Genomic DNA, 27,570 nt, shown 5'->3' on the forward strand with positions numbered 1-27,570 from the left:
ACAAGGCGACCCTCATATTGGCAGCATGAAATGAAATACATGAAGTAGTTATCATTCAAACGATTGAGCTGAAATGTTTAGTTTAGATGAAAATGCAATAATACGGGTGTACCATCGTACACCCAGGATATCAGCTCCTGGCGAGGAAATTCTCAACCGTTTACTGCATGGATTTCTTTTCGCAGAGACATATACTTTAGTACATACACTTAATTATAAATTATGCCTAAAACTAAAGGCAAGTAAATCCGCGGGCAACAGCAAGTGTTTAAAGACAAGAAAATGTTTCACCATCTATTGGCGAATAGTACCTACCGTATTACATACTTAGTGCTTTTTATTCATTTTTTTAATACATGCTACTCACCAACAGATGTCGCGACTGCGATAGTGCTTGAAAAAAGTATGGAATGAAATAAATATCAATAAACATTAAATTTTAATATAGTCAGGTACCAAATTCAAATAAACTGCATTCAAAATATACTAGTCATTATTTGCAAATTGATAAAAATTTAATGCGCATGACACGGAAATGAAGGTCAATGCGCATAGTCAAAACATTGCGCATTTCGGGGCCAGCTAACCTCCCTTCAGCAGAGTTGATCGACCAGCCTCAAAGCTGTCAGTGCAAGCAAGAAATTTAATTTGCTTCGTGCTATATTTTGGTGCCTAGTGCAGTGTTCAGTGGCTTCGGTCGCTTTTTGTTTAATTTGGGTGCTAATATAAAATAAATATTACAGGTAAGTCATTTACTTCAATCCGTAGAAATCATTTGATTAAACGTATTGTTTTACGAATTCGGCGTATCATTATACGCAACTAACACGTATTCGTCTAGTTCTCTAGGTATCCTATTCATTGTGATTGTCATAAACGTTATTATCGTGTCTTCGAATATGTTATATTTGGTGTACTTATATGTAGGTGATGTCATGGGCGGACATCCATTCAATACAAAATGTTAATTTCTCTTATTGCTCTTATCTTGCATTGGTATTAACCTACAGCTTATCTGTAATTGTTGAGCATTTATGATATGGCTGTAATATCAAATAAAATAATTCAAGTTATCCTAAATTCCTGAACCAGTACCCTTGAGAAATTTGAAATCTAGATACTACCTATTAAGTTTTTAAACTTTCTCTCATGACCACTGGAAAGAATGCACTCAACATAACCTGACTATTATCCAATTTAACATCCAATAAACAACAAACTTGGCATCCTAATACTAAATTCGTCATTTTGAGAATTAGAAAGTTCCATTTTCAAAATTTCAACTCTCAAGATACCTACAGAAATGTAAATTTTTATCTCTAAATAAATAGTAGGTAGTTAGGTAACTTTTCAACCATAGTTAGATATTAGAGAATCAAATTTATTTATTTGTATTTCTATAGCAATAATAAGAAGTTGTGGTATCGTTACAGTAGTAACATATGATTGCGATGAAATATCTTACTATCAACACAATCCATAGCAAGTACTCAAATCAAATTAAGCGCTTCTCTGTACCATTGAAATAAAAATTCTCAGCCACAAATTGCAAATGAGACAAAAAATGTTACAGATACAGACACATACAAAAGAGAATTTAGTATTGGTTTTATACCATTATTCCAAACCTGTAAACACTATAGTGACTAAGCAATGATATCATTCATTATTTTTTATACTCTTGTTAAGTACTTAACATCTTTTTTATGACAGAGAATCTTAGAAATCCATAAATAAGCTACTGTCCGACCAAACATCTTTCCTCCTTTTTTCATTCCATTTCTTGTATGATTTTAGCCTTTTCTCATAATTTATTTTTTTAAAAAGACCTTATTAATTAACCTCTTACAACTTTGATATCTTTACCTCTCATAATTTTTAGACAACTATGGAGCTCTCTCATGAAGTAATCATTCAATTTGTAATATTATTAATAGGTAATTTGAGAGAATAAATTTTTCAGGTTTCTGTTGATTTTTATGATCTAAACTTGATCAAAAAAATCAACAGAAATCTGAAAAATTACCTAGCAATAATATCTTCTGATTCATCAGTAAGAAAATGAGTCAACATAATAAACACACTAGTAAAGTCATCAAGATCATCACCTCTAAGCAAAGACATGTATAAGAAAGTCTAACTAATACTGGACGTATTTAAGTTATAGACCATTGCCCTCTGTGTGTCATGATCTCTGAATCTAAATTAGGCTGATTGCTATTGAACTGTTCAAAACTAGTTCTTATTTCAATCAAAACATTCCTTGAAACCTAAATAATATTGCATAATTCTATATTAAAGTACTTACTATTCCTAAACTACCAAACCTAATACTGTCTCCACACTATCGTCGAACAGTTTGCCAAATTTTGTCGGATTCGGTATACCGATTTACATTGCTGGTTTTTCATTGCCGTAAATAAAATCACTGATACTACGTAATGTTCACGCATTCGCGTCGGTACGTGTCTGAGTTCGGCGCCAGTGTGGAGCTGGCATAAAATTATCCTATTACAGGCCTAAGCAAAAGGTGTGTTGGAAATACACTAATTACGATAATGAAGCTAATAATACTTACTTAGCATGACGGAATGGAAAAAAAACCTAGCTAGAGGCTCTCTCCTCTCTTGGAAATTAATGTATAGGGAATAGGGCTTTACAACTTCTGCCCGCGGCGTCACACATGTAAACTTTCTTAACCATTATGCGCTTAGTTACCTATATAGAAATCTATATTTTTGTGATTGTCCGTGATTTTATTGTCCATTGTAATATTCACTTGTTTAGCATTCATCATTCAAATTCAAAATCTGGGGGCACGGGAATGCCCCCGCCTAGACGAGCCAAGCGAAGCGCAAAGGAAAAAGCGCAAAAAAAGCGAAGGGCACTACCTACCTTTTCTCAAAACGTTTCGTCATCACCTAACTCCTTAAAAAAGGAGGTGAAAGTTTATATGGTCGTTTTGCTACCTACACGTAGATTTCATTGGCATTCGTTATCTTATTTCTAGAGTAAAGAAACGGCCAAGGTACACTTTTTAACTATAATATAGAGTATGTGAAGTTAGGTCTGGTAAAGTTAGGGCGCATATGTCAAGAATCTTGGCTCTACATGAGATCTGACCACTTTTTCATACATTTGACTAAAGTGTAGAGTTTGTGAAGCAAACTAGACTCGTCTTTGCAACATTTTTACATGAAAATGTTTTTGGTCGGATTATTTAATCAACTTAACATGATATACATACATTCATCACATATTAGAATAAACTTCCCTCTACGGTAATCCCGAATAAGTTCAACATTGGAGTCTGCAAGGGAAGGTATCTCTTTCTTCATCGGTGACTCGTATCGGGTTGCTGGTGTCTATGGATGGGCCGGGCTGTTTGTTTTCGATCTGGCAATGAACGAACATGCAAGTTGCAAACATGTTGGTCGACTATCCTACCTACTAATATAATAAATGCGAAAGCTTGTGAGGATGTACATGTATTTATTTGTTACTCATTCACCCAAAATTGACTGAACAATTCGTTCAGTAGATTTTGTTCAATAGACTTTGATAATTATTATTATTTGAAATTTGGTACGCGGGTAGAATATACCTAAGCTGGGATATAAGCTAATACACATAGGGTACTTTTTTCCCGAAATTCCCACGGTAGTAAAGCCCCGGGCGCAGCTAGTGCTATACATATAAATGGCTATTTTAGGAGCAGAACGTAGTAAATATTGTAATGGCATTCCGTCTGGCGTTAAATGAACTTGGGAATTCAGATTGAATTGTTTGCTTGATGGTTCAGATAAAAATAAATCGTTCTAGCTGCTATATCTATTGAAAATGTCTTATTTCTATCATTTATTGTTTTGAAAAATTAGTTATCGGTAATCTGTTTTACTGACCAAAACGTAATATTGTGATAAAAAAACGCAGGATTACGATTAGCTGCCCCCTGAATTTCGGGATAAAGAGGGTACGTAATTATGATTATATTCTATCGGTTTACTAAATTTCGTTCTGTACCACATGGGTGTAGGCCTCCTTCAGCTTATGCCATTTTTGTCGATCTTGGGCAATCTCCATCCACTGCACGTCTGCTGTTGTCCTGATGTCATCAGACACTCCATGGTCTACACTCCACCAGAGCTTTGCACCATGAACCATCCTTTCTGGCGACATGGTCAGCCCATTGCTACTTTAGCTTCGCAACACGCTTGATGACATCCGTGACTTTGCTTTCTCTTCTAAGCCACTCATTTCTCTTGCGATCTCTGAGCGTGATCCCCACCAGTTTTCTTTCAATAGCTCTCTGAACGACTCTGAGTTTCTTCAGGATCTTTTTCGTAAAAACCCAGGTTTCGGCGCCATAAGTGAGAACTGCTAGAATGCATTGATCGTATACGCGAGCTTTTTGTTCTGGTGTCAAACAAATATCGTCACTCACTCGCAAATCAATCTCACTCGCATTCATAATAAAACTGAATAAAACATATACCTACCTATCTGGCGCTTTGTTTTGTGAACTAATAGTACTTCACTGTACTAAAACTAACTACTAAATACCTATAACTTACCTATGTCCACTGGAATATTCTACAATTTCTATTTAGATCAACAAGAAACCACCCAAGTTAGTACTTTTACTTTTTTGCGTCAGTATGACGTCAACAGTGCATCATTTGATTGAAGATAGGACTGTTTGGATACAAATGTAATGCCAGCTCCACACTGACGGCGAATTCACAACATTTCATTTTTTTCACCACACCTTTTTTATGCTAATTAAATAGTACTTTAAAAATACCCATAGAAGACCCATATTTATTATTTTTCCTGAAATATTATTCTAACATATTAAAAATTAAATTTAAAGTTATAGAAATCGAAAAAATTCGAGTCAGGATGTATAATGCCATGATTCTTTTGCCTCAGAGTAATTAAAATAAAACAATGAACTGAGCATCCTCCTGGATGCTCAGTTCATTATTTTATTTTAATTAAGTAAGGAAAAAATACTTTAGACGTATGTTTGACAGTTGAAGTTGAGTGCTTTGATAACATTTGTTGTTTAGTATATTAAACACACAGTAACATTGCGTATTTAGTATGAGTTCTTTTATTTACCGAAATGAAAAACCCGCAATGTATATTGAATCCGCCAACGTTTGGAAACTGTTCGACGAGATGTGGAGCCGGCTTTACGAAAATTACCACAATATAATGAAAAATATTTTTTTCCCAGCCTCCACGTAACAAAGTCTAGGTCTCTCTCTCATCAACAATGTCACTTATTTCCAGGGTTCAAGCAAGGTTTTCAAGCAGACTCACTGCTTGAAAAATTAACCTTACATCTTACATTATTGAAGATATTCTTTTACCACCGGCCGCTTGCCTACCTTTTGTAATAATTAATGATTAATGTGTAATTAGAATAGAGTCATTAAAAACTTCTAAAATACAGAAATTATTTAAAGTTAAAATATTCCAATCAACAATGCGCTTGACAGTTGTTGGTTGATGGATACGACAAAGATTATTTCTGGCGCTGGAATACACTGGTAATATAACATACTAATTAAATGCTCTGAGGTCACGATATTATAAGAGTAATAGATATGCATAAAATATTGCCCGGCATATATGTAAAGTTACGATTTTAAGGTCAGGCTGCTAACCCCTTCGGGCAAGTACTTCGATTAGCCTGTGAGTCTAGTTTAAGCATTTTAAATAAGCCTTCCTTTAAATTAATACACTGTATTATTAGCAGTACTTACTTTATTAAAATGAGTGGGTCGCACGAGTGGATAGGATAAGAAATGTTTATGTGAGAAAGTGATGCCAGGGCCACATTAACATCAAACGTAGGTACAGTTTCACCGCAGGTAAGTCAGTCTACCCAAATTAAATACAAATTCTTTTCAATTAATCCATGCAGACTAACTTTACATGACTGTACCTACATACACTCGACCGACTGTAGGTACCTATACAATACACTAATTCTAAATTGAGTAAATGTAAAGTTATTTTTCTGATACACCTCTCTCAACCGCCCATAACATATTTAAACCAATATATCGGAAAATATCGTGTAAATTGTATTGGCAGGGGTTCAACATATCGGCTTTCCCGAGGGCGCTCGGCAAATCCGGCTGACACAGAATCTGAAATTTGGACGCCGGGAAATCCCCTGTCAAACTGACGGGATGATACAGAATGTATGATAAAATTGAGCTGTTGTTATGTTAACATCTAATTACGACATGTTAGATTTAAGTTTTTGCATCAGGAGACGGAGTCACCCGCTCTGGGCTGCGCGCGACTATTGATTTTTACGGGCCGCAAACGTGCTGTGTAGTGAACCATCTCCATTGTAAGGAATACGTTTTCAGGAGCCTCTAACTGACTACAGCCGGGATCTATTGATGTGCTGAGCTCGGATTTAGTACTTATAATTTTTATATATTGTAAATACAGTAACTAGTACTTTTACTCATAAACCTTAATTATATACACTGATAATAATTAAAATATTTTTTACACCTGCTCGGAGTGTTCCTTTATACTTTTTCAAATATTAGTCAGACATAGGTACGGTATTCCAATCAAACAAGAGCGGAAGCTAAATGAGCATTAAAATCTTAAATGGTGCCTATGTATAGATAACGATTACATACGCTCTTTTTTAGAAGCAACATATACGTAGGACGTAGACGTATATAAAAGTTTTTCATGGCTCTACACTCCGCACACAACCTCCAGACTCCAAAAGTTGTTCTGCCTCCAACAAGTGGCTTCGAATTGGATACCTGTTCTCAGAAACTGTGGTTTTACTAAGCAACTAACGATTAAATTGTTAAAACAAAAATTTTCGAATTAACAAGATACTGATCTCTAGGTCTGACAGATATAATATTTATGTTCGATAACGCAATACATAAAGTGGTATTGCGTTAAGATAAATATACAAGCAAAATAGAAGATAGAAACATCAAACGAGCAGATAAAAAATACTAATATTATAAATGTGAAAGTATTTGTCTTTCATATCTTTGACAACATTGGATTGAGGCCGTGAATGTAATAGGAGAACTGAAGAGTGACATCTCTAGGCTACCTATTGCCTGTGTCACTCTTCAGGGCAGCCGCGTCTAACAGATTTACAGTTAGAGAAAATATATCATAACATTTACACGGTCTTCCTCAAGTGAATCGTAAAAGTATAATAGCGTTTGCTTAAGTTATAAATAAATCCAGGAGGTTTTATACTGGCAACCTCTGCGGCTTGCCATTAAAATTCAAAGGTCGGCTGCGGGTCATCCAGCACGCGATTCCGTGCTAATACCACCTCCACACGCTTGTTCTATTCATAATTCTCGTATGCTCGCCCTTATTAAATTTTCACTTTCAATTTGCCATTATATCTGGCGTCTCATGCCCATTCATGCTATTATTAGTTTAGTGCCTTATTTGGTATATATTTAGGTAAATATACTAGTTCCACCCCGAGGCTTCGCTCCCGACGTAAATTTAATCGAAATCCGTGTAGAATTGGCGCAAGTGACACATACTTCACTGTCGCACATCCAAACTTATTGTAGTTATGTTTTATATCATAGGATAATTCTTCTTTGATACAACTACTTTCTCCTCTTCTTCTTTCTTTCTTCCCCTTCAATTTTTTGTGGCATCGGCGAAAGTTTTGCCCTATGTTTGACGTACTTACTAAAACCTTAGTCCTAACAAAAATAATACCTAAATTTTGAAAAATAACAATGTTGGCTGTAGGGCGGACTAAAAGATGTAGATTTTTCACCAAATCCTCTTTTGTTATGCTCATTGAACCTCATTGTCAGCCTGTGTTGTGAGCGAACCCTTTGTCTACTCCACAGCTTTTCTTTGAATACACTGCCACCACAGGGAACTAGCAACTTGTAAAAGCAGAAACTTGTAAATCCTGGTGTTAATTAGTGAATTTATTATAGCAAACTGTTACGACAACAAAAATAACTGCTTAAAATGTATATTAAAACACATGTCATTAGTTTAAGCGAATAATATTCATCGAAAGGATCTTCTTCAGGATTTTTTATTCGATTACAGAAATTATATCTAAGGTCATCGTCCCATGCTGAAGTACGAGTTCCAAATCAATACATATAATAAAATTTAAGAAAAGCAAAATTTGTACATTGGAATTTTTTTTTGATTCTTCATGGAAAATACTTAGTTACTGATATAGATGACGAAAATATATTGTTGGAAATTTTTGTCTGTCTGAACGCGCATCACTGGAAATCTACTGTACCGATTTGCTTGAAATTTGGTATGTAGGTACCTTATATACCGGGTTAACATCTTAGATACATTTCATCCCGATAAATGGTCAGGTTCCCGTAGCATAATTGAAAAACTAATTATGAATCAAAAATGCCTCAGAATCAGAATCAAACATCTAATAGTCATTTCATCCCGGAAAATGAGGAGGGTCCTGTAGGAAAATTAAAAAAGCCGATTTTTTTTTATTTATTTGACTTTAAAATTTTGTAGAAAGGTGTAAACAGAATATAAACATTTTTTTTATCGATTATAGTCTGATATATATATGTATAATTGGAAGGTATCAATTTTCAATTCAATTTTGTTATATTTTAGTTTTGAACATAAAGATAATTGATGGCGCCACCAAGACTTTTAAAACGCGCTATGGTTTCGCTCAGACAAAATTATATATTGTACTTCCGAAATAAATCACTAGATGGCGCCACTAAAACTTTTAAATCTCTAAATCACGCTATGGTGTCTCTCTCACAAATCTATACTAATATTATAAAGAGGTAAGCTTTGTGAGTTTGTATGTTTGAGCCGGGTAATCTCCGAAGCTACCAAACCTATTTCAAAAATTATTTCACCATGAGAAAGCTACATTATCCGAGATTGCTATAGGCATTTTTGTTTTTGTATTTTCTTTATTAAAACTAAATTTACAATACAATACAAAATATATGTTGTTGCCCATAGAAACAATATTAGTACAAAATAATACAATTGTGCATACATGGACCAATGGTGGGCCTATTGCTCAGCAATCTCTTCCAGCAAGCCTTTGGGCAGTGAGAGAGGATAATAGAAGAGGGTGGGCGCAGTATGTATCAATATATCAGTACAAAACTTCCGTTACTGAGTGACTGACTGACTGACAGAACGTACACCCGAAACTGCTGGGCGGAAAGTTGAAATTTGGCATGTAGGTGAGCACTAAGAGAGGATTATTGGAAATTCTACTCAGAAGGGGGTGAATGTGGTAAAAAACTGTAAATATGAAAGTTCTACACCGTTGAAGTTAGTGACTTAAACATTTGGGTTCTAGTTGTTTACAACAAAGTAATGAATACGTGTTTAAGATTTTTCTGAAAATTAACCCTCAACCCCTTCAAAAGGGGGGTGAAAGATTGTATGGGACTTAATACAATTTTCCAGATAAAAAGCTGAAAATTGGCACACTTACTTTTTGTAGTAAATAACAGTAATAGTAAATACAATTTTTTTTAATTTACCTTTGTGGTGAATAAAAAACCGGGACGTAAAACGTCATGGAAAATGGGCCGGCACGCGTTGCAGAAAGCGGGAGTGGGAGTAGGAGCGGAAAATGGAAAGGAGACACGTAGTGGGAAACGGGACGGGACACATTGCGAAAAACATGATGGCACAATATGTAGGTACACACAAGTATAGATACGGGAGACACGCTGCGGGAAACTGGAAATTAAACTAAAGATGAGAAAACATCCGAATTTAAATCTTATATGTTTACCAGTCTTACAGAGGCGTACTCTGTAATAAAAAAAATACGAGATTTCGCTATGAAATTCACGCGGGCGAAGCCGCGGGCAAAAGCTGGTATATAATACATTCGGATTGCATATTGTTTCTAAGAATCCAGAATTTCTAATAAATCTGGAAATTTTGATCCGTTCGATCGAAAATCTTTATTTTTATTTTGATCTGATTCTTTTTTTTGTATTATGATGAATTCGGTCATATATTCCACGGTGTATGAATTTAACCGCTAGTAAACACCACGTTTTTAATATATATAATGCCTGTATAGTGCATCAAGCTAGATTTAACTTATACCTAGGGGTAGACTGGTACAGATACCTGAAATAAGACAGTGCAATAAAATTCTTGAATCTATATCGATAATTTCCATATCTGTTATTGGTTGTGTGTCCAATATGTCTTTATTCAGACCTGTATTTCTTTATTCTCCTGTCATTAAGTTTGATGCGTGGTAGCCTTTACCCACTGGTCGAAAGTAGGTCAAATAAAATTTCTGGGAATGGTGCCAACTTTCCAGTCCAGTGTTTTAACTGAGGATCAAAGTTAAAGATGTGGAACAATAATTTAAATGAACTAGGAACAAAGTATGAATGATGCTAGTTCAATTAATGATCGGCCTAGGCGTTCAATTGAATGCCGGCGTTTAATACACGGGACAGCCTTCCATTTAAATGGCTGATTTTTCCAGATGGCTGCGACATATCCATGCTAATATTATAAAGAGAAAAGATTTGTATTTTTGTTTTTTCTTTGTAATTAATAGACTGAAAAATTACTGGGTCGATTTTGATCAAATTTGGGACAGAGATAGACGAAACCTCGAACTTATATTGAGGCTTAACTCTGTGTGATTTGTTCCTGTTTATAATTATTTATTATCTGTAAATAAACTCTTCAACCTATGTTTCCGCAAATGATAAGCAAATTCATAATGTTGTACAACATAGGCTCGTATTATATTTTAACGACGTGGTTTAACTAGAATCGCAGGCCGCAAACAGTCCTGGCTGTAAATAGGGGGTGGCAAACGAAGGGTGGCCCGCCCCCCCTTCTTTGTTCCTCGGTGTTCAAGGTCGTGCCCGCTTCAAGTCCGTATTTATGACAACATCAAGTTCATTGTTCAAAATTAATCTGCTCTAAAAATAAATATTATCATATTATTTTTCACCTTTTTTTGGTCTACATAAAATAACCTTCATTCATGTTATTACACTTGTTAATATAGTAATGGATTCAAAAGTAAATTTTACTTCAGTATTCAGTCCCTTGTGTCTTCTGTACACTGTAACTTTACAGAACAAAGCCGAACAAGGGTCTTCGACAATATGTACGAGTTAGGCGAGCACTAGTTTTTAACTATTCATTCCACAGTGCTCTATTTGTGCACAATTTTGTTTTACTGTGCACTGTGGTACATTCTACTTTCTATTAATATTGAATGTGATAGTTTGGATGTCTGTGTCTATAGATCTAAGTGTGGATATGTGTTACTCGATCTCGTACACAACTTTATTAAAGTACAATTTATCCTAAAGTAATCAACATTTATATTGTAAAATGTATAGTTTTTGTATACATAAATAATATACATTTTGTCAACCATTGATATTCTTTTTTAACTCATACATATAGAAATCTTTTTACTTTGCCTGTAAATTCATTAACTTTTTTTTTATTTTGAAGAGTTTTTGAGTTTTTTATTAAAGTGAGAAAAGGGTAAGAAGACAGTAAGACATATCAATAATGACGCCATGTTTATATACCTTTAAACAGTAACAGTACTTAGTTTATTTACCATTCTTTGTAATTATTTTGGAAAAATATTTACGTTTTGAATTTTGTGCATAGTAGCATGATCTACTTTATAAAGCACCGTTGACTATCAGACTTTTTAACCAAATCCTGTGGTAATCGCACACGTAAAAAGTATTCTATGTGTTAATCCAAGATATCAGCTACCTTAATACTAAATTTCATAAAATATTGGCCCAGCAGCTAAAGAAGTAACTAACATATACACAAACTTTCGCCTTTGAAATATTAGTGGGATTAATATAATAATAATAGTAGTCTGCAGTAATTAAAAATGTGATAAAGGCTACACATAGTCTGGTAACCTTCCTTTTGAATTACGTAAGCAGTTATCGCAAGTTGAAATCGCTCACGCTAAGTTTACGGACGTACAAGTCAATATAAATTTAGAGAGGACATTATTATGATTATACTGCAAGACAATTCCTTTTTCGCGCATTTATTTATTTAGTCAGTAAAGATCATGAGCGACTGTTAGAAAAGCTATAGATGCAAATTAGATCGAATCGATGCGGATGGATTATGATTTTAGGATGATTCACGCTATACCGTGTCTTGACCGGGCCGTGCCCCGGCAACGCCCCAACGGCTGAGGCACGGTCAAACATTATGGTATATACTTTTTGTATGAAATTATTCATTCGGCCGGCTGAGGCACTGCCGGGGCACGACCCGGTCGCGACACGGTGTAACGTGAGTCATCCTTTATTTTATTACTACTTATGGCCAATGACTTCACCAGTGGCAAAATGTAGATTATATAACTGTCCCTCTAGCTCTTCAACTATCTTACACCAAAATTTACCTTATTCAATGTTTCGTTTTGACGTGAAAGAAGGACAAAGAAACACACTTCACAATTATAATTTAGATTTCAAAGGTTATATCAATCATTTTTGTTAGCTGTTGCTAAACCTCAAATAATATATTAACTTAGGACGAATGAAATACTTCTGTTTATTGCATGTTCCCAATGGAGCAATCAGCGAGACCGATCCTTATCCATCTTCCCGTCTTCTCCTTACGCTAAGCGACAGATTGAGTCCAAATGGGTAGAATTTCCTTATCGGGGTCACTGGCGAATTGAGGCGACTTTATCAATGCCACATCCAGGCAGTGAGGCCGATTTGACAAACTTATATTATGCAGAATTATTTTATTATTGAAGGTCGTGAATGTTTGAGTATTCCGTACAAGAGAGGCTGATGATTCAGATTGCAGGACTTTTACAAGCTGGTGCATTTTTCGGTAAATAAATTAGCTGGTGCAGATGCCTTTCCACATTTTAACCTATCTGTGTAGCACTTTGGCCATCTGGTGCAACTTATAATCTGTACAATAAATGAAAGAGTAAAACTCCAAAACATCACCACGCGCTTTCACGTTTGTGTTATTAACAAAACGAGATGCACGAAATGTCTATTAATCAATTATTTTAACATTGTTTTATATAAAATATACTACTGTAATGACTACATTTGCAATACTCGCTGAGTTGCTATGATAAGAACAAAATTGTACATAACACCTGTATTGTAATTATGACTCATAGTTGGCAAATAAATGTTTGAATCTTTGAATCTTTGAATGTCATATATCAAAGGAACGATAAAATTAAAATGGTGAAATTGTTTCAGAATGCCAGCCGCAGCGCCACCCGCCGAAAATGGCGCGCCTCGCAGCGAACTCGAGCAGCTACAGATGCGTGCCGGACAGGTTACTGATGAGGTCGGTAACAAATAAATATGTCTTAAAATTATACAGAAACATATATTGTACCCGGTGCAAAAGTGCCGATTACGCTCGCCGCGTTCCTTCTCTGAACGTCATTGGACTGGACATCCTTTAGATGGAGCTCTACGATCAATATATTAATAGACGAATCAATAATTAAAATTATATGATTTTGTCTAATATTACAAATTTATTAATTTCAGTCATTGGAGTCGACGAGGCGTATGATGCAACTATGCGAGGAGGTGGGTTCATATTCACTCACAGATTTTAGTTCATATATACCTGAAATATTTAACTTGAAACTACCAATATGAATATAGTTAATCCAAGACAAAGTTGTAATATTAAGATTTATATATCTAATGAGTAGATATATAAATTAAAATAAAAGGAGAGACGTTCTGTTTTTTCTACCATTATCATAAAATTATCATTTAATGTTGATTTAATAATAAGCTACACATGCACTTGGCCACGGTTATCACCAAGTTCATATTGGTAATTTATGGAAATTTGACAATATCATTATTTAAATCTTTGATTGTATTAAACTGTGTCTTTGTAAAAACAATAATTATTAATTTTCCAAGCGATGCGAGTATACTGGGAAGAGTTCACAAGTCTATTTCTAATCAGAAATGTATTTAGACGATATATTTGAGCGGACCCGTAGACGCGATTGTTTTTGGAGTTAAACTTTGTTTCCCCTCATAGTTTAATTATTTCCGTTATGTTCGTTTTGTGATTATTTGTGATCATCTGTGAGAGAGGTGTACTCGATGCGAGGGAGTGAGGGGTATAGCGGAAGTGTCCTGGATAGCCCCGAACTCGGTTTGGTCTCCGACGCCCGTCCCACGTACCCCCTAGGGCGCAGCCTCTGCTATCCCTGGCTGTTGTGTTTCGATGTCGCTAATACCATTATATTATATCGTATCTATATTAATTGTATATGTGTATCTATTGTAGCTCTTCGGATTTATTTTCCCTGTTATTTTTATTTCCCAATGTAAAATTATGATATTACTATATATAAACAAGTTATATTATTTTAACCATACATATGGGTGTTGCATGATCCGTGCCTTACTGTGTCCGAAAATGTTAGAGACCTCTATAGCCCTTTATGTTGTTTGTAGTATTGTACATTTTGTGTGATTAAATTTAACTTTGCGGGCAAAACAATTCTTGGTGCTGACAGTTAATTAATGAACTAATTACGAAAGGTTGGCCCTTCTGTAATTAAACAGATTTCACTCGAACATTTAAAATGAAATCGCCCGATTTGATAAGCGATTAACCGTCAGCTCCCAAATTTTGTCCGAAATACTGTTTTGATTCAGAAGCATGAAGCCCATATTTAAATATAGAGAACAATCAAGTCCCCTAGCTGACAATACTTCTCAGATCCTAGATAGTCCCCTAGAGTGTATTTTATCCGAACATTGCGCTTTTCTGTCTGATTAATATCCATTGATTGTGCTTGGGCTTGCTTTCTAAGAGAAACCCCTGTACTATTTGGACGCAACTTGTGTCACTTACTAAGACTTCTGGGTACTAAGCGCGTCTCTAAGGCCCAGTCACTATTTTCATAAGCACCTTCTACCGCTATCTTTTTTCTAATAATTATTTTCTCTTCCTGTTCGATACTTCTGCTCTATCTGTCGATAATTTGTTCTCTATCACACACCTATACCTATCGGACTGTTTTATTTCTAACATGCCAACACTGAATGGTCGCAATATTTTACGATCAGTGTATGTTGGTGTTCGTTCTATCCCGTTTTAGTTGATACTGTATCGTAGGTCTCTGTGTAGTGGCTGCTCTCTGTTGTTGACTGTAAATCTATTATGTTGTATGATTTTCATGCCTTCTCGAACATTCACAATACTATCAATATGGGCGCGTACACACCCCCGTACCTGCCACTGAACTCCGACAATTATATCGAGATACACCAAATCCCAACTCTCACACATACAGACCAAATTATTCAATTTTGTCAAAATCAACCAATGTCTCATTTTCTACCCAGTAATATTAAAAAGTTTCGTAATTCATATAATAAAAATATTATTGTAAAAAATCATTATTAATATTATTATTGACCTTATTATTTTTGTTAGTTCCATATTTAGTTTATTTATTATGAATATGAATATTTCACGACAAAAAATCGTCTGTGAAAACGATTTCACACTGTGTAACACATGTAAATTATACACTAAGATACCACCATATCGGTCGATGCATAATACTCCAATCAAACCGAACACAATAGTGGCATTGAAGGGGATATCCTCTGTTGTACTCTTGTCACTAAGTTTTATATTTTTAAAAATCATTACATTTTGGCCTGGAGATATCCCCTTCGTGTAACATTGTACATCGCCGCCCACAACATTTACACGAACAAGTCGGTTCGCCTGGCGCGAGGAGCGGCTCGGCTGCTCCACTGTCCACTCACTCCACCGTACCCCTCACAACTAACATGCTCTGTGACTTTTTGTTTCTGCGGCGTAGAGCAAGGAGGCCGGCATTCGTACTCTGGTCGCTCTAGATGACCAGGGAGGTGAGTGATCTGCAAAATTTGCAACACTACATTTTTACAATTTTACCTATTTTACCTTTTTCGCTAATCTTGTTGGAGCGTCGTAGGGTTTTCAGCCGACCCGAAGACGTGCTCATCGATGTAGAAGATTTAAGGGGGTATAGCATTGATTTTATATTTAAAATTTCGTCACGCTAACTCAATGCAAAGGTGCGGGTATCCAAAATATTTTACTTTGTCCAGCGTAAAATTCAGCACCCAGAGATTTTGAGGGAATACCCACATCTTTGTATATTTTGTTCGTTATGTAGATATTATACACCACTTTGCACTACTTACAACGAGCGCTATCTCCTACGACGTCAGCCAGGTCGGACTTATCTACATTATTACAACTAGTATAATTATATATTCCGTTGTATCGATACCTTATACATCAGCTGTTCGTACTAAACTCTTAAAAATAACAACTTTACCTGAATCACATGAACCGAATCGATATTAACGAGCAAAGTAAATTCGAAACGCTTCTCCTCAACGCACGACTCTTGACATCACACAAAATAATCATGAATCATATGAAACTGAGCACAGATGAAACTAAATCTGGTTTTACTTGCAAGCTTCACTGCATGCATGTCGTTGTGGATCGAGTAGTGTGTGTTAGCGGCGAGCGTCGCGGGCGGCGCCCTGTCGCTACAACGCCACAATGATTGTTGTACATGGACCACAGAACTGTTGATTTTATGTCAGAACGAACGTGCTCCTCCTAATAACAAAATATCGTGTCGTCTTTCGAGTTGTTATTGTTTTGAGTCGAGTGTGTGATTTTAAAATTGAATAAGATTACTCGAACTAAAACAATTTCTCGGTACGACGAACAATGTGATGCTGGTTTTTTATTTTGTATGTTGAGATTCGCGGTAAGCAGGTTCTGTGGTCTGGAGGCGCGCCGGCCCCGCCGCTCGCCCCGCGCCGCACCCGCCACCCGCACGCCGCCACGCCTAGCGCGTCCGCGTCACGCCGCCGCCGCCGCACCGCACCGCGCGCGTCCGTGCGTGCCGTCCCCTACTGGCGCACGCGCACCGCACCCCGCCACCCACACACCCTGATACTCTCTCCTACGATATTATTTTCATTTGTATTTTATGTATAGAGCGAGGACGCCGGGGGGCAAGCGCTTCATATGTTGAGTCACCAGGGCGGTAAGAGTTAAAATTGAACTGGGTAGTCGAAACGTGAGAACGTCTGTGTTTGAATGTTGCAGTTAAATAAATTAATCTCTTTGTTTTTCTTTGACGTTTCTCTTAAATAACGATTAATCTGAGTTCGATGTTGCGTGTGTTTCTATGTTTCGATGGGGATGACTTTGACAACATAGTGTAAATAGATAAGCCCGATGGCCGTTCGTTGCTAATTGTCGCAAAAGACTGTACTCTATCTTTTGCTGAACATTTAATTTGAATGAGCTGCGCAATCTGTTTAGTTCTTCCGTTGATATTTATTGATCGGAACGCTTTTTAATAGGTATATTTATTTATCTTTTCGAACTATACTATTCTCTTCTCGTAATGACCTGCGGTACTGAAATGAATGCGCGTTAATCGAGTGTTATCTGTTGGACGTATAGATTAAATGGTATACGCCTTCATCTCCATGGCTAGCAGCGTACTGTTAATGTTAGAAGTAGGTCTGTAACTGTTAGCTCGATGCGATCTGTGTCTGTCAGCGAGGCTGGCGGCGCTGCCTCGCGCCGCTCGCTCCTCGCCACACTACATATTAGTTTGTTCATTCCTCTTCTTCAACTAAATCAATTCTTTGCTACTATCACTTTTCATTTAGGAATGGCTTTATGGATACGCTCATTTGCTACGTTAATTTATTTTTTGTCATTATCACCGATGATCGACCGCCCGGTTCACCCTGGAGCGCTCAATGTGATCATATCCATATATTATTTTGTTTTGATTTTAGTTATCAGTTTGATTTTGTTCAGTGTGAGTTGTCGGGGCTCTGCGCCCGCGGTCCGCCTTCGGAACCGCGCGCGCGCCGCTCCGGCTCCTCGCTGCATTCGTTTGGCGAGCTATAGTGACATCATTATTGTGTTGTAGAGTCACGAGGTGGGCATGAAAACCCTGGTCATGCTGGATGAACAGGGCGGTAAGCATCCAGTAGTACCTACTATTTTGCATCACTCATATTTTAGTACGGCTTCTGTCTGAAATGCCAATTCAGATAATTTTTGAAGTTCATGAATAGCTATAATAATTTATTCTAATAATTAATTTTAAAATACCAATTGAAAATATGCTAACAGTTTATTTATAATGGATAAAAATCGAAGGTAAAATGTCATGATCACACTAAATAAATAGAGACTAAATTTCATTAAACTATCTCAGCGGTCCCGCATTGCCTTCCTCGGCAATCGGGACTCGAGATTATCTGATTCTGTTAAACCATTTGAGTTCTTTCCTTAGTTTTTCTCACGCATCTAGCTATGCACGTCTATTTCAATCTTGCTGTTGCATGATTTTTAGCATTTACAATTTTATGGATTTTCTAAATGTTAGTACTAATTAAAGTAAAATATTGTTATCACTTAGACTCCGCACATACATCGTAATTTGAAGGTAAAGAATATATTTTTTTCGTAGATTGAACCGGATCAAGTGTAAGACATAGGAAAAACAATCTCTTGTAACTAATAGACACAAAATCATAATTAGATGCTTTATTTATTAATATTGAGATTAAATAGTAATAATTGCTTTAGGTAAATGGAAATAAAAAATGCATGTCAATAAATAATCCTGTAAATGACCAAATGTAAAAATGTCTTACACTTAGCTCGGATAAATGTCGAGAGCGTTGAGAATTTACAAACAAGAGTCAAATAAGTAAAAGTAAAAATTACACGACAGTAAATGATAAAAGTTAGGAGCTTCACATAAATGTTTTATGCGTTATAAGATCGGCTCTAAAGCATATGTTGGTGTGTCTGGACAGAACAATTGGACAGAATCGAGGAGGGAATGGACCAGATTAACGCTGATATGCGTGAAGCTGAAAAGAATCTATCAGGAATGGAAAAATGCTGTGGAATCTGTGTACTTCCATGCAACAAGTATGTATTCAAAATGATTTATAGTGCATTTGTATCTCTTAAGATATTATTTTCAAATTAAGTACAGTCTTGTGTGTAAAACAAAAAATGCTCTAAGTCAGCTTCAAATAAAATAAGACAATTTTACTGAACAATACAATAAAATACTTAGAAATATAGTAAAAAAATCATGGACGTATTCATTTTAACAATATAGTGTTATTTAATTTAAATTCCAGGAGCGCATCTTTCAAAGAGGACGATGGTACGTGGAAGGGTAACGATGATGGCAAAGTGGTGAACAACCAGCCACAGAGGGTGATGGATGAGCGCAATGGTATAGGGCCACAAGCTGGTTACATAGGCAGGTGTGTATTAGAACAGGTAACAAAATGCCACGTTTGATATAATCTCAGACTATTAGCAAATATAACTAATTTAAACCTATACTAAACCTGCAACTTAATGTTAATTTAAAAAAAAACCAAGTACTGTTGTTGGTTGCGCTTTTGTGATTTTGAAATGTAATAAATTTTAGTTCTTTGTTAGTAAGATTTATATATCACTTAGTGTTTGTCAAATTCCGAAATCTAAACATATCTACTTTGTTTAAGTAGATGACATTGTCTATACTATATCATGTTGTCAACTGCCAAAGTTTGTTATTTTCTTCTAGTTAAAATAATAACTTACTATTTTTTAGATTTCAATGTTGTGCAAATTTTTTCAAACATTAGATTACAGAAATATTGTTAAAAAGTTGACTATTTAATGATTGTAAAGTATAAATAATACTAATATAATCTTAACGTAAACAATTCCAGAATAACAAATGACGCACGCGAAGATGAAATGGAGGAGAACATGGGCCAGGTGAACACTATGATCGGTAACCTGCGCAATATGGCGCTCGACATGGGCTCCGAACTAGAGAACCAGAACCGCCAGATCGACCGCATCAACCGCAAGGTAACATCCTCACTCCGATCACCCACAGGGTTTCTTACAAGTGTGCCCGCGACTTTCTCAATATCTAAAATTCTCATACTAAACCTCCTCGTTAGTGACTTGTACGACTGCTCCATAATACATTGTTTTACTATTTCGGTTATCAAGATTTTATAAATGCGGTCCTTTTACATCGTGCATTTCTGTCTGGTGTTAATCAACTGTGTGCGTTGTACGACTTTGCTATTTAGATCTCACCATCGAGTCAATTCGAAGTGAGACGCAGCTAATTAATCACATGCGTGACGCAACGACAACTACACCGCAATGTGATTGGCTTGCTGCATCGCACTTCGAATCGATTCGGCAGTGAGAAGTGAAAAGCAAATCATTTACTGCGTAAACCAAATCAATCAAATCATTAAGCAAATCATTTACTGCGTAAAATCTTATGATTTTAATAATCAAGGAAGATAGTTCTAGCTCCAGTCTCGTGTTGTGGTTTTAAACTTTTAAGAGTGGCATCATTTGTTTTTAATATAATTACGACTTAAAATATTTTTATCTTTGCTTCTCTATAAAATTTTAATCTTGATTGATTTTTATTACAATATATTTAATGTGTTTTGAGAAACTCTTACCTCGCTTGCACTCTTGTTTTATTTTACATATATATAAAAGTCCTGTTTACTGATCGATAAAGACCAGATACTTTTTAAATTTTTGTATAAAGAGATAGTGTGAAATTTATAAATAAATTTAGCACTGTCTTACATTTCTCATTGCCATTTCACCATTGCCTGTGTCTTAGCAAAACTAAAAAAATAGAATCTGTCCTATTTATCCTTCAACTCTTTGTGCAACCTATCTTGTTGCTTATAGGCATTCAATTGAGTCACTCGCTTAATTTGGCAGACTGTCATTTAGACTCCTGACCTCTCTATAGCATGATCTCTAAATCCTTTGTAGTGTATGCCGTTAGTGCTAATTGGTTGTTGTGAAAATTACTTCTCTGTGACTAAACGAAATTTCATGAGACATCCACTTATACCTCCAGTACACATATCCACACTGTCTTGTGTAACCGAGTGCTAGTGTTCACATCCATCGGACTAACATTTCTCCACATTAGACCTCATCAGTAACACTGTCATCATAATGTTTAAATACAATTGTCTACGTTTCAAGACAGCGACTGTTACACATTGGCAAAATTACACTTTAAGCTTAGGATTTTGAAAACAAGCTCCGCACAGGGAGAGAATACAGTCGCTGTGCATTGAACATGAAACAGAAACGAAAAGCGTGTTGTCCTTAGGGCGAATCGAATGAAACGAGGATAACGCTGGCGAACCAGCGCGCGCATGAGCTGCTCAAGTAAACGGCGGCGGCAATCACACCTCCACACCACACACACAAGGTCTCGTGGTCTAAACTACCACCGGTTGCGGACACCTTTTTAGCTGAACTTTGTAAATGAGGACATAAATTGACAGCTTAATCTCGCGCGAATCTAATAATTTCGCTTACATATTTACGCGCTTTTGAGCCATTCAACATCTTATATTGATTCTACAGATCAACTATTATTGTCTATAGATCTTATTGTACAGCGTTATGTTGATTACCTACATACTTGTGATTCTTAAATTATCTTCTAAATTATTTTTGACTGATAAATTATTATTTTTGTGGTTCTGCAACCGGCGCCGTGTATACTCTTCAGTATTTCGATTATTATAATATTTCTCTTCAATATTTTGTCTCCTATCTTGAGAAACAACTACATTTATCCAAATGTAACTTTTAAGATATTGATGTATTCCTACTTATTAAGCATGTTACTGTATTAAGTGAACACTTGCCGACCTCCGATAGTGATATCTCTTGGAATTTCCATTAAATTTAAACCACTCAGATAAAGTGCTGTGTAAAATATAATTGCTACTGTATAAATATTTGATTTGTAAGCAATATAGATTTTATTTCGTTTTTTTGGAGTCCTTTTGGTTGTAGTGAAAAAATAATTCAAATGCAGCGAATATTTCGTAGGATATTTTCCTACGACATATCAAAACAATTCTATAGTACGAAATGGTTTAATACAAGGTGGTGTTCATTTTATGCAGTAAGACATGTGAAATTTACAAAATGTCTACATACCTATTTAAAATTGCACCATTTATGTTTACGTTATATCCAGTATACCTTTTTATTAGAAACTTAGGGAGTTGAAGTGATGAAATCAGTTATTTTGAGAAAGTGCATTTACCCCGTTGTTATCTTAGTAGTGTTACCTGTTATTCCTAGGGATCCGATATTGCTATTTAGCACGCATCATAAGATTGCGATATTTCGAACTTGTTACCAAGATTTTAAAGCTATAAAAAACTAAATTGTTTAAGTATTATAAATAAAATCAATGAAGTTTTGTAGTTTAAATAACTAAAAGTTATATGAAGGAGCTAATCCTAAGATTTTTTTTCCTTGAAAACCCTTTTTTTATTTCACCATATGAGACTTACTTTCAGTTAAGTTTTATTTTGCTAGAAGAAGCATAAATGGTTTTGGGTGGACTGTAAGAGATGAGTTGACATGTGATAATAGTTCGAAATTAAGTGACTAGTGTTTAGCCATTCAAGTCTTCGTCTAATTTATTTATCTGAATGCATCAGATCTCATTTATTCTATTATAATTATTTCAGTACTTTTCTCATAGGAGCATTTATGTATTCAAAATATTATTGAATATAAAATAGGATGTACTAATATACATATGATTTATTGCTAAATTGCATTACTAATAGTGACTTATATTATTATAACGATGTTAAACTATCATAATTCATCATTCAACAAATTTTATTCGATAAAATAAAGAACAGTATGCACATATCCTAAATATGACAAACATATCTGCTTCTATGGATAAGTATGAAAAATTTGCTGACTTATCTGTAACTAGTAATAAATGTATTTAGAAATAAATATAATGTACTGCATTAATTATTGTTAGATTTTTATTTATTTATTTAAAGTATAAAATAAATCATTTCATTTATAAACATTTAGTTATTTATTTTCCTTTCTTATTATTTTTATTTTGTTTTAGATAGACACACTTTTAACGTATTAAAGTGATTTCTTCTAATATTAATACACCAAAATAATGTAAAATGAGACAGCAATCTGTATTGGTCTGATTAGTTTAGTTTTTACACTATTTTGAAATAAGTAATATTTCAAGTCATCCCTAAGGATTGGTGGAAGTTAGGATTAAAGTTAAGAATACACTATACTTTAAGTAATAAACAATGAGAAACATAATTTTACTAAACATGTATTACGTACTAATTATACCTATTACTCATGTAAAAAACGCTGTAAATTCACGCTAGCGAATATATCAAAATATTAACTTTGGATTGGCAAGCCATGATTCAAATGGAAACTAAACGATATTTTGTGAGTAAATGGCATCTGACAATCTTGTCAGATATTTAATAATTTGTTAATTCATATTTTATAAACATATGCGATAGCGTCTGCTGCGTGAGGCCTCAGTCAAACCATTGCGCACTAATGGTTAGTAAAAGATAGTCGTTAATTTCTATCGTTGAGTGCGATAGATAGGTGTGTGACTGAGACAGAGTATGCGTCACTCAACAGACGATCTAAAATAAATAATCAGTAGAGTATTATATCGTTTTTTGTGTAGGTATAAATAAGCTCCTAAAAATAACATAGTAATTTGTAACAACCACGAGGCCCATACACCTTACACACAGACACACAATACGACGCTGACAACCGTGAGTATATTTTATTTTCAACTTTAAAGAAGCGCACAGCTTGTATAATACGCAAGCTACATGCACCAATGCAATAGCTCTGCCGAGAGTCCATAAACTGCGTATGCGTATAGCTTGTTTTGTAACATGTGTGCAATTTAAAGTAAACTATATAGACTACAGTTTCATATTATTTTTGTATTTGTAACAACAATTTTTTTCTTGCATCATATAAATATGAAAACGTGGTCTAAACCCAAGTTGTGGCGGACAGTCTTTGTTTACTTGTTTTGATAGGTCTTTATTTATGACCAATTTGGCATTTTGCGATGTTCGAAAGGATCCACCTTATCTTAATGTTTTTTCTTTTATTTATACGCCCTATTTCAGTATCACAAGCATTGCTCAAAAATCAATTTCGTCACTGTTTCTGCTCTTTGCTATGTGATCATCACATTTAATTGGTTCTTCAAATATGAATGCATAAAAGGTTATATAGATACCAAACCACTTAAAAATGAACAAAACAGATTATATGAGACAATTTAAAATTATTCATATTTATTAATAAGGATTTTGCAATTCCACTCTTAGATTACATTTTGACATCCTGTCATTTTGTAATCCAAAACATACATAACAATCTGTGTGAAAAAAATTAACGTTAATAATATTATGAAAAGTTTCATCAACGCCATGAGCCTTAAGTGACGTGTAGTTGTAGCTGCGTATTTAGTCTTTAGATGAGTCTTTCTTCTTAGTATGCCGAAATCGATACTTTGCCCAAATCTTGACCATGTAAGATTTTTGATAGAGACAGTCCGATTGAACGCTACGACTACCGTCACGCAGCGGACGTCCTTAACAAAAGAGAAACTCAATTTAGCCGTTTTCACACACCATAAATAAAACACGGCCTGCAAATAATTTGCACATTTTATGAATCTAATTTGAACGAATGTTTTAATACATTTTTAACATTTTAGGGAGAAAGCAACGAGACGCGTATTGCGGTCGCGAACCAGCGAGCGAACAAACTCCTCAAATCTTAAAATTTCTTCAGATATTATCTTCATATTTTATTGCGCTGTTCTGTTGTCTGTTTTCTGTGAATATTTTTGACGAGAGGGAAACTGTTCACGATAAAAAAATGTTTGAGAATGTCACAAACTTTTCACATAATATTTAGTTAAGCGAATGTAATAAAATCACATTATTAAATGCAATCTCTAATTCACAAGTTATGTAATAAGAGTTAAAGGTGTTATATGGCTGGAAAGGATGAATGAAAGGATTGAGTATATTCAGCAAGGTGCAAGGTGGAATGCACTGTGTGCTTTCTGTATGAACACCTGCTTTGGATTGCAATTTCTATTGAAATTTTCTCTCTCGTCAAGCAAACAGGCAACGAATTTATTAGTGCTTGCAATGTCTATATTTTTCTGTGTGTAATAAATACATTTTTAAAATGCTAACCAATTAATAGTGATGAGTTCATTCGACTAATTTTCAAGTTTTATTACATTTTAAAATGCATAGTAGTTCAATTGAATCTAAATATAAATGTTTTAAAGACATAAGGCAATAAATATCAACATGTAACTTGGGTCGACCAAGTCTATGAATTACATATGTATAAGAAATGATTATAATGACGTTAAAATGTTAAACTTGAGCATTACATACATAATGTATAATAATAGGTCAAGCAGAAAAAGCAATTTGTTTGTGTCTTATGTAACTGATTCCTGCCTGAAGCTTCTTAGCTTCAATATTTAAACAAGGAATACTACACAGTCCTTCTAATTTGAAGTATATACCTATGTTCCCGACAAATAGTAAAATCGGTTAGTAGATTATATTACTATTAAACCGATTGTCAGAATTTAAACGGGTTTGGTTAAGACTTAGTCAAACAACAAAAAAGAGACAGATATATGTTTCTTTTTAATTTTATGACGAGTTTAGATTAAATAAATTGCAAAGTTTGTAAAATGAGAGTGACAGATTAATAGGTACATCACTAACAAAATATTTTTTTATTTTTATTAAAATGCTCCTCGATTATTTTGCTGGCAGATTTTATATAGTTATTGTCCTTGTTATGTCCAAGGATCATGCATCGTTTGTATATTTAAAATTAGAAATGCAAATATAAAGTGGACTGTATTAAAGTAACCTGGAGAAGTAATATGTCGCAAGCATTGAGTATCTAGAAATTCTGAATTTTAGTTCAGCAATGTGCCAAAACTCATGATGAAGCAGTTTGATTTATGTTGTGTTACATAAAATCTAGTTTCATAAAAGTACCTAATTTACTAGTAATTACTTATTTGTAATTTTTCATACACTCCACTTTTGATGCACATTAAATACTATAGCTTTTTTATAACGTTATTTTGCACTTAAATATAAGAATAAGGTATGGGTATCGAAAGAAAGTAGGTACAGATAGATTGTTACAAAATCTTTCACGCTCAAATTGCCGTTTCATTGTACCATTCGATGGTACATTCACTTGTGTATCATATTTCTTAAGAAACCCTTATTCGCCATTTACGAAGTTAGATGAAGATTCCTTATAAAGATCTTCGAATTGAAAAATTAGTGAGATTACATATTAACTTTTTTTAATAAATTCAATGTATAGAATGTTTAAAGCTGGAACGTTATGAACATAGATTTCGTTTTAGAATAAGATAAAGGTGCCTGGATTCTATGTTGACTGTTTATTTAAATGTGTGTTGCATTTATTACTAATAAGTTTCAGATATTATAGGTAGCTCATCGTTTTTCAATTTTAAAATACCTAGATATAAAGCGATGGTCACACGGAATGTGAAGTGAGCCATTCGGGTTTCGTGTCACAAGGCCCAGTAGATTGCGATGTGATCAAAAAACATGCAATAGTTGAATATATAAATAATTTATTACTTAAAGTGTATTGTTGTAAGTACGAATAAAATGTACCGGCCTTTAGGAGTAATGGAGTAGAAGTGTTATACGACAGCGGCTTGACAAATCATACTTATTATACTCGTGTACCAGCTAGTATTAAGATTTTCGAAAATTTCTCTATGTCTTTTCTCTCGTATTAGTTTCTAAGAGATCACATTATGTGCCCACGGGGCTATATGTCTAAGTACAAGTTGTCTTGTCTTGTAACTTATAGAAATTGTTTTGTAAAGCTAATCGAGTTATCAATTATCCAATAGATGTAAATTTACCGCCTGCGTATGTATCAGTTTTATTCAGCCTAAAAATATAACTAAATATTTAGGATAAAATGATTACCTATCTATTTTATTTAAGAATAGATTATTATTATATCTACGTAACGTATAGTATAAAATGTTAATTTCAAATTACATTATTAATTTGTTAAATTACATTTATTGTGTTTTTTTTTATCCTTGAACATTTTGCATTGTCGTGGTGTCGGTACACATGGAAATATGAAGTAGGCGTGTCACGCGTCAACGTTATGCGATAATGCCAGCTCCACACTGTCGCCGAACTCAGACAGATGCCGACGCGAATGCGCGAACGTTTCATAGTATTTTGCCCGCTTTTATTTACCGCAGTGAAAGATCATCAATTTATACCGAATCCCACAGTGTGGAGCCGGTATAATGTTTACTTGTAGTGCATAAAATTACCGTTTGACGCAGCAACACCTGTAAATAGTGGAAGTTGATCTTATGACTCTTTCATGGTTTTCTGTATTCAGTGGTCGAGTTATTTGGCAATCAATAATTATATCGTAAACCTATGGCGATCAATG

General features: G+C 34.8%; 1 protein-coding gene across 5 annotated transcripts; it reads left to right on the plus strand.

Annotated features, from left to right (window-relative positions):
• Positions 1 to 431: 431 nt before the first annotated feature.
• On the plus strand, positions 432 to 27,177 carry LOC128677356 (synaptosomal-associated protein 25). 5 transcript variants are annotated; one of them, XM_064436526.1, is made up of 9 exons: positions 440 to 743; positions 13,293 to 13,383; positions 13,593 to 13,634; positions 15,914 to 15,962; positions 18,951 to 19,068; positions 19,287 to 19,415; positions 19,872 to 20,016; positions 21,314 to 23,807; positions 24,773 to 27,177. In XM_064436526.1, exons 2-8 carry the CDS (start codon positions 13,294 to 13,296, stop codon positions 21,374 to 21,376), a joined length of 636 nt encoding a protein of 211 aa, XP_064292596.1. In that variant the 5' UTR covers positions 440 to 743; position 13,293; the 3' UTR covers positions 21,377 to 23,807; positions 24,773 to 27,177. The 5 variants fall into 5 exon arrangements, with proteins under 5 accessions (XP_053614100.1, XP_053614099.1, XP_053614098.1 ...); XM_064436525.1 differs by lacking the exon at positions 15,914 to 15,962 and adding an exon at positions 18,053 to 18,101 and having other exon boundaries at positions 442 to 743; XM_053758125.1 differs by lacking the exons at positions 15,914 to 15,962; positions 21,314 to 23,807 and adding an exon at positions 17,098 to 17,146 and having other exon boundaries at positions 432 to 743.
• The last annotated feature ends 393 nt before the right edge of the window (positions 27,178 to 27,570 follow it).

This window comes from Plodia interpunctella, chromosome 17 (assembly GCF_027563975.2).
Source record: "Plodia interpunctella isolate USDA-ARS_2022_Savannah chromosome 17, ilPloInte3.2, whole genome shotgun sequence".
Taxonomy (NCBI): Eukaryota; Metazoa; Arthropoda; class Insecta; order Lepidoptera; family Pyralidae; genus Plodia; species Plodia interpunctella.

Excerpts from the sequence above, each read along its gene's own strand:
- LOC128677356 (XM_053758125.1), top strand. The coding sequence starts at position 13,294 with ATGCCAGCCGCAGCGCCACCCGCCGAAAATGGCGCGCCTCGCAGCGAA. Across the intron at positions 13,635-17,097 it reads TGATGCAACTATGCGAGGAG|AGCGAGGACGCCGGGGGGCA; the intron begins GTGGGTTCATAT and ends TTTTATGTATAG. Across the intron at positions 17,147-18,950 it reads TATGTTGAGTCACCAGGGCG|AACAATTGGACAGAATCGAG; the intron begins GTAAGAGTTAAA and ends GTGTCTGGACAG.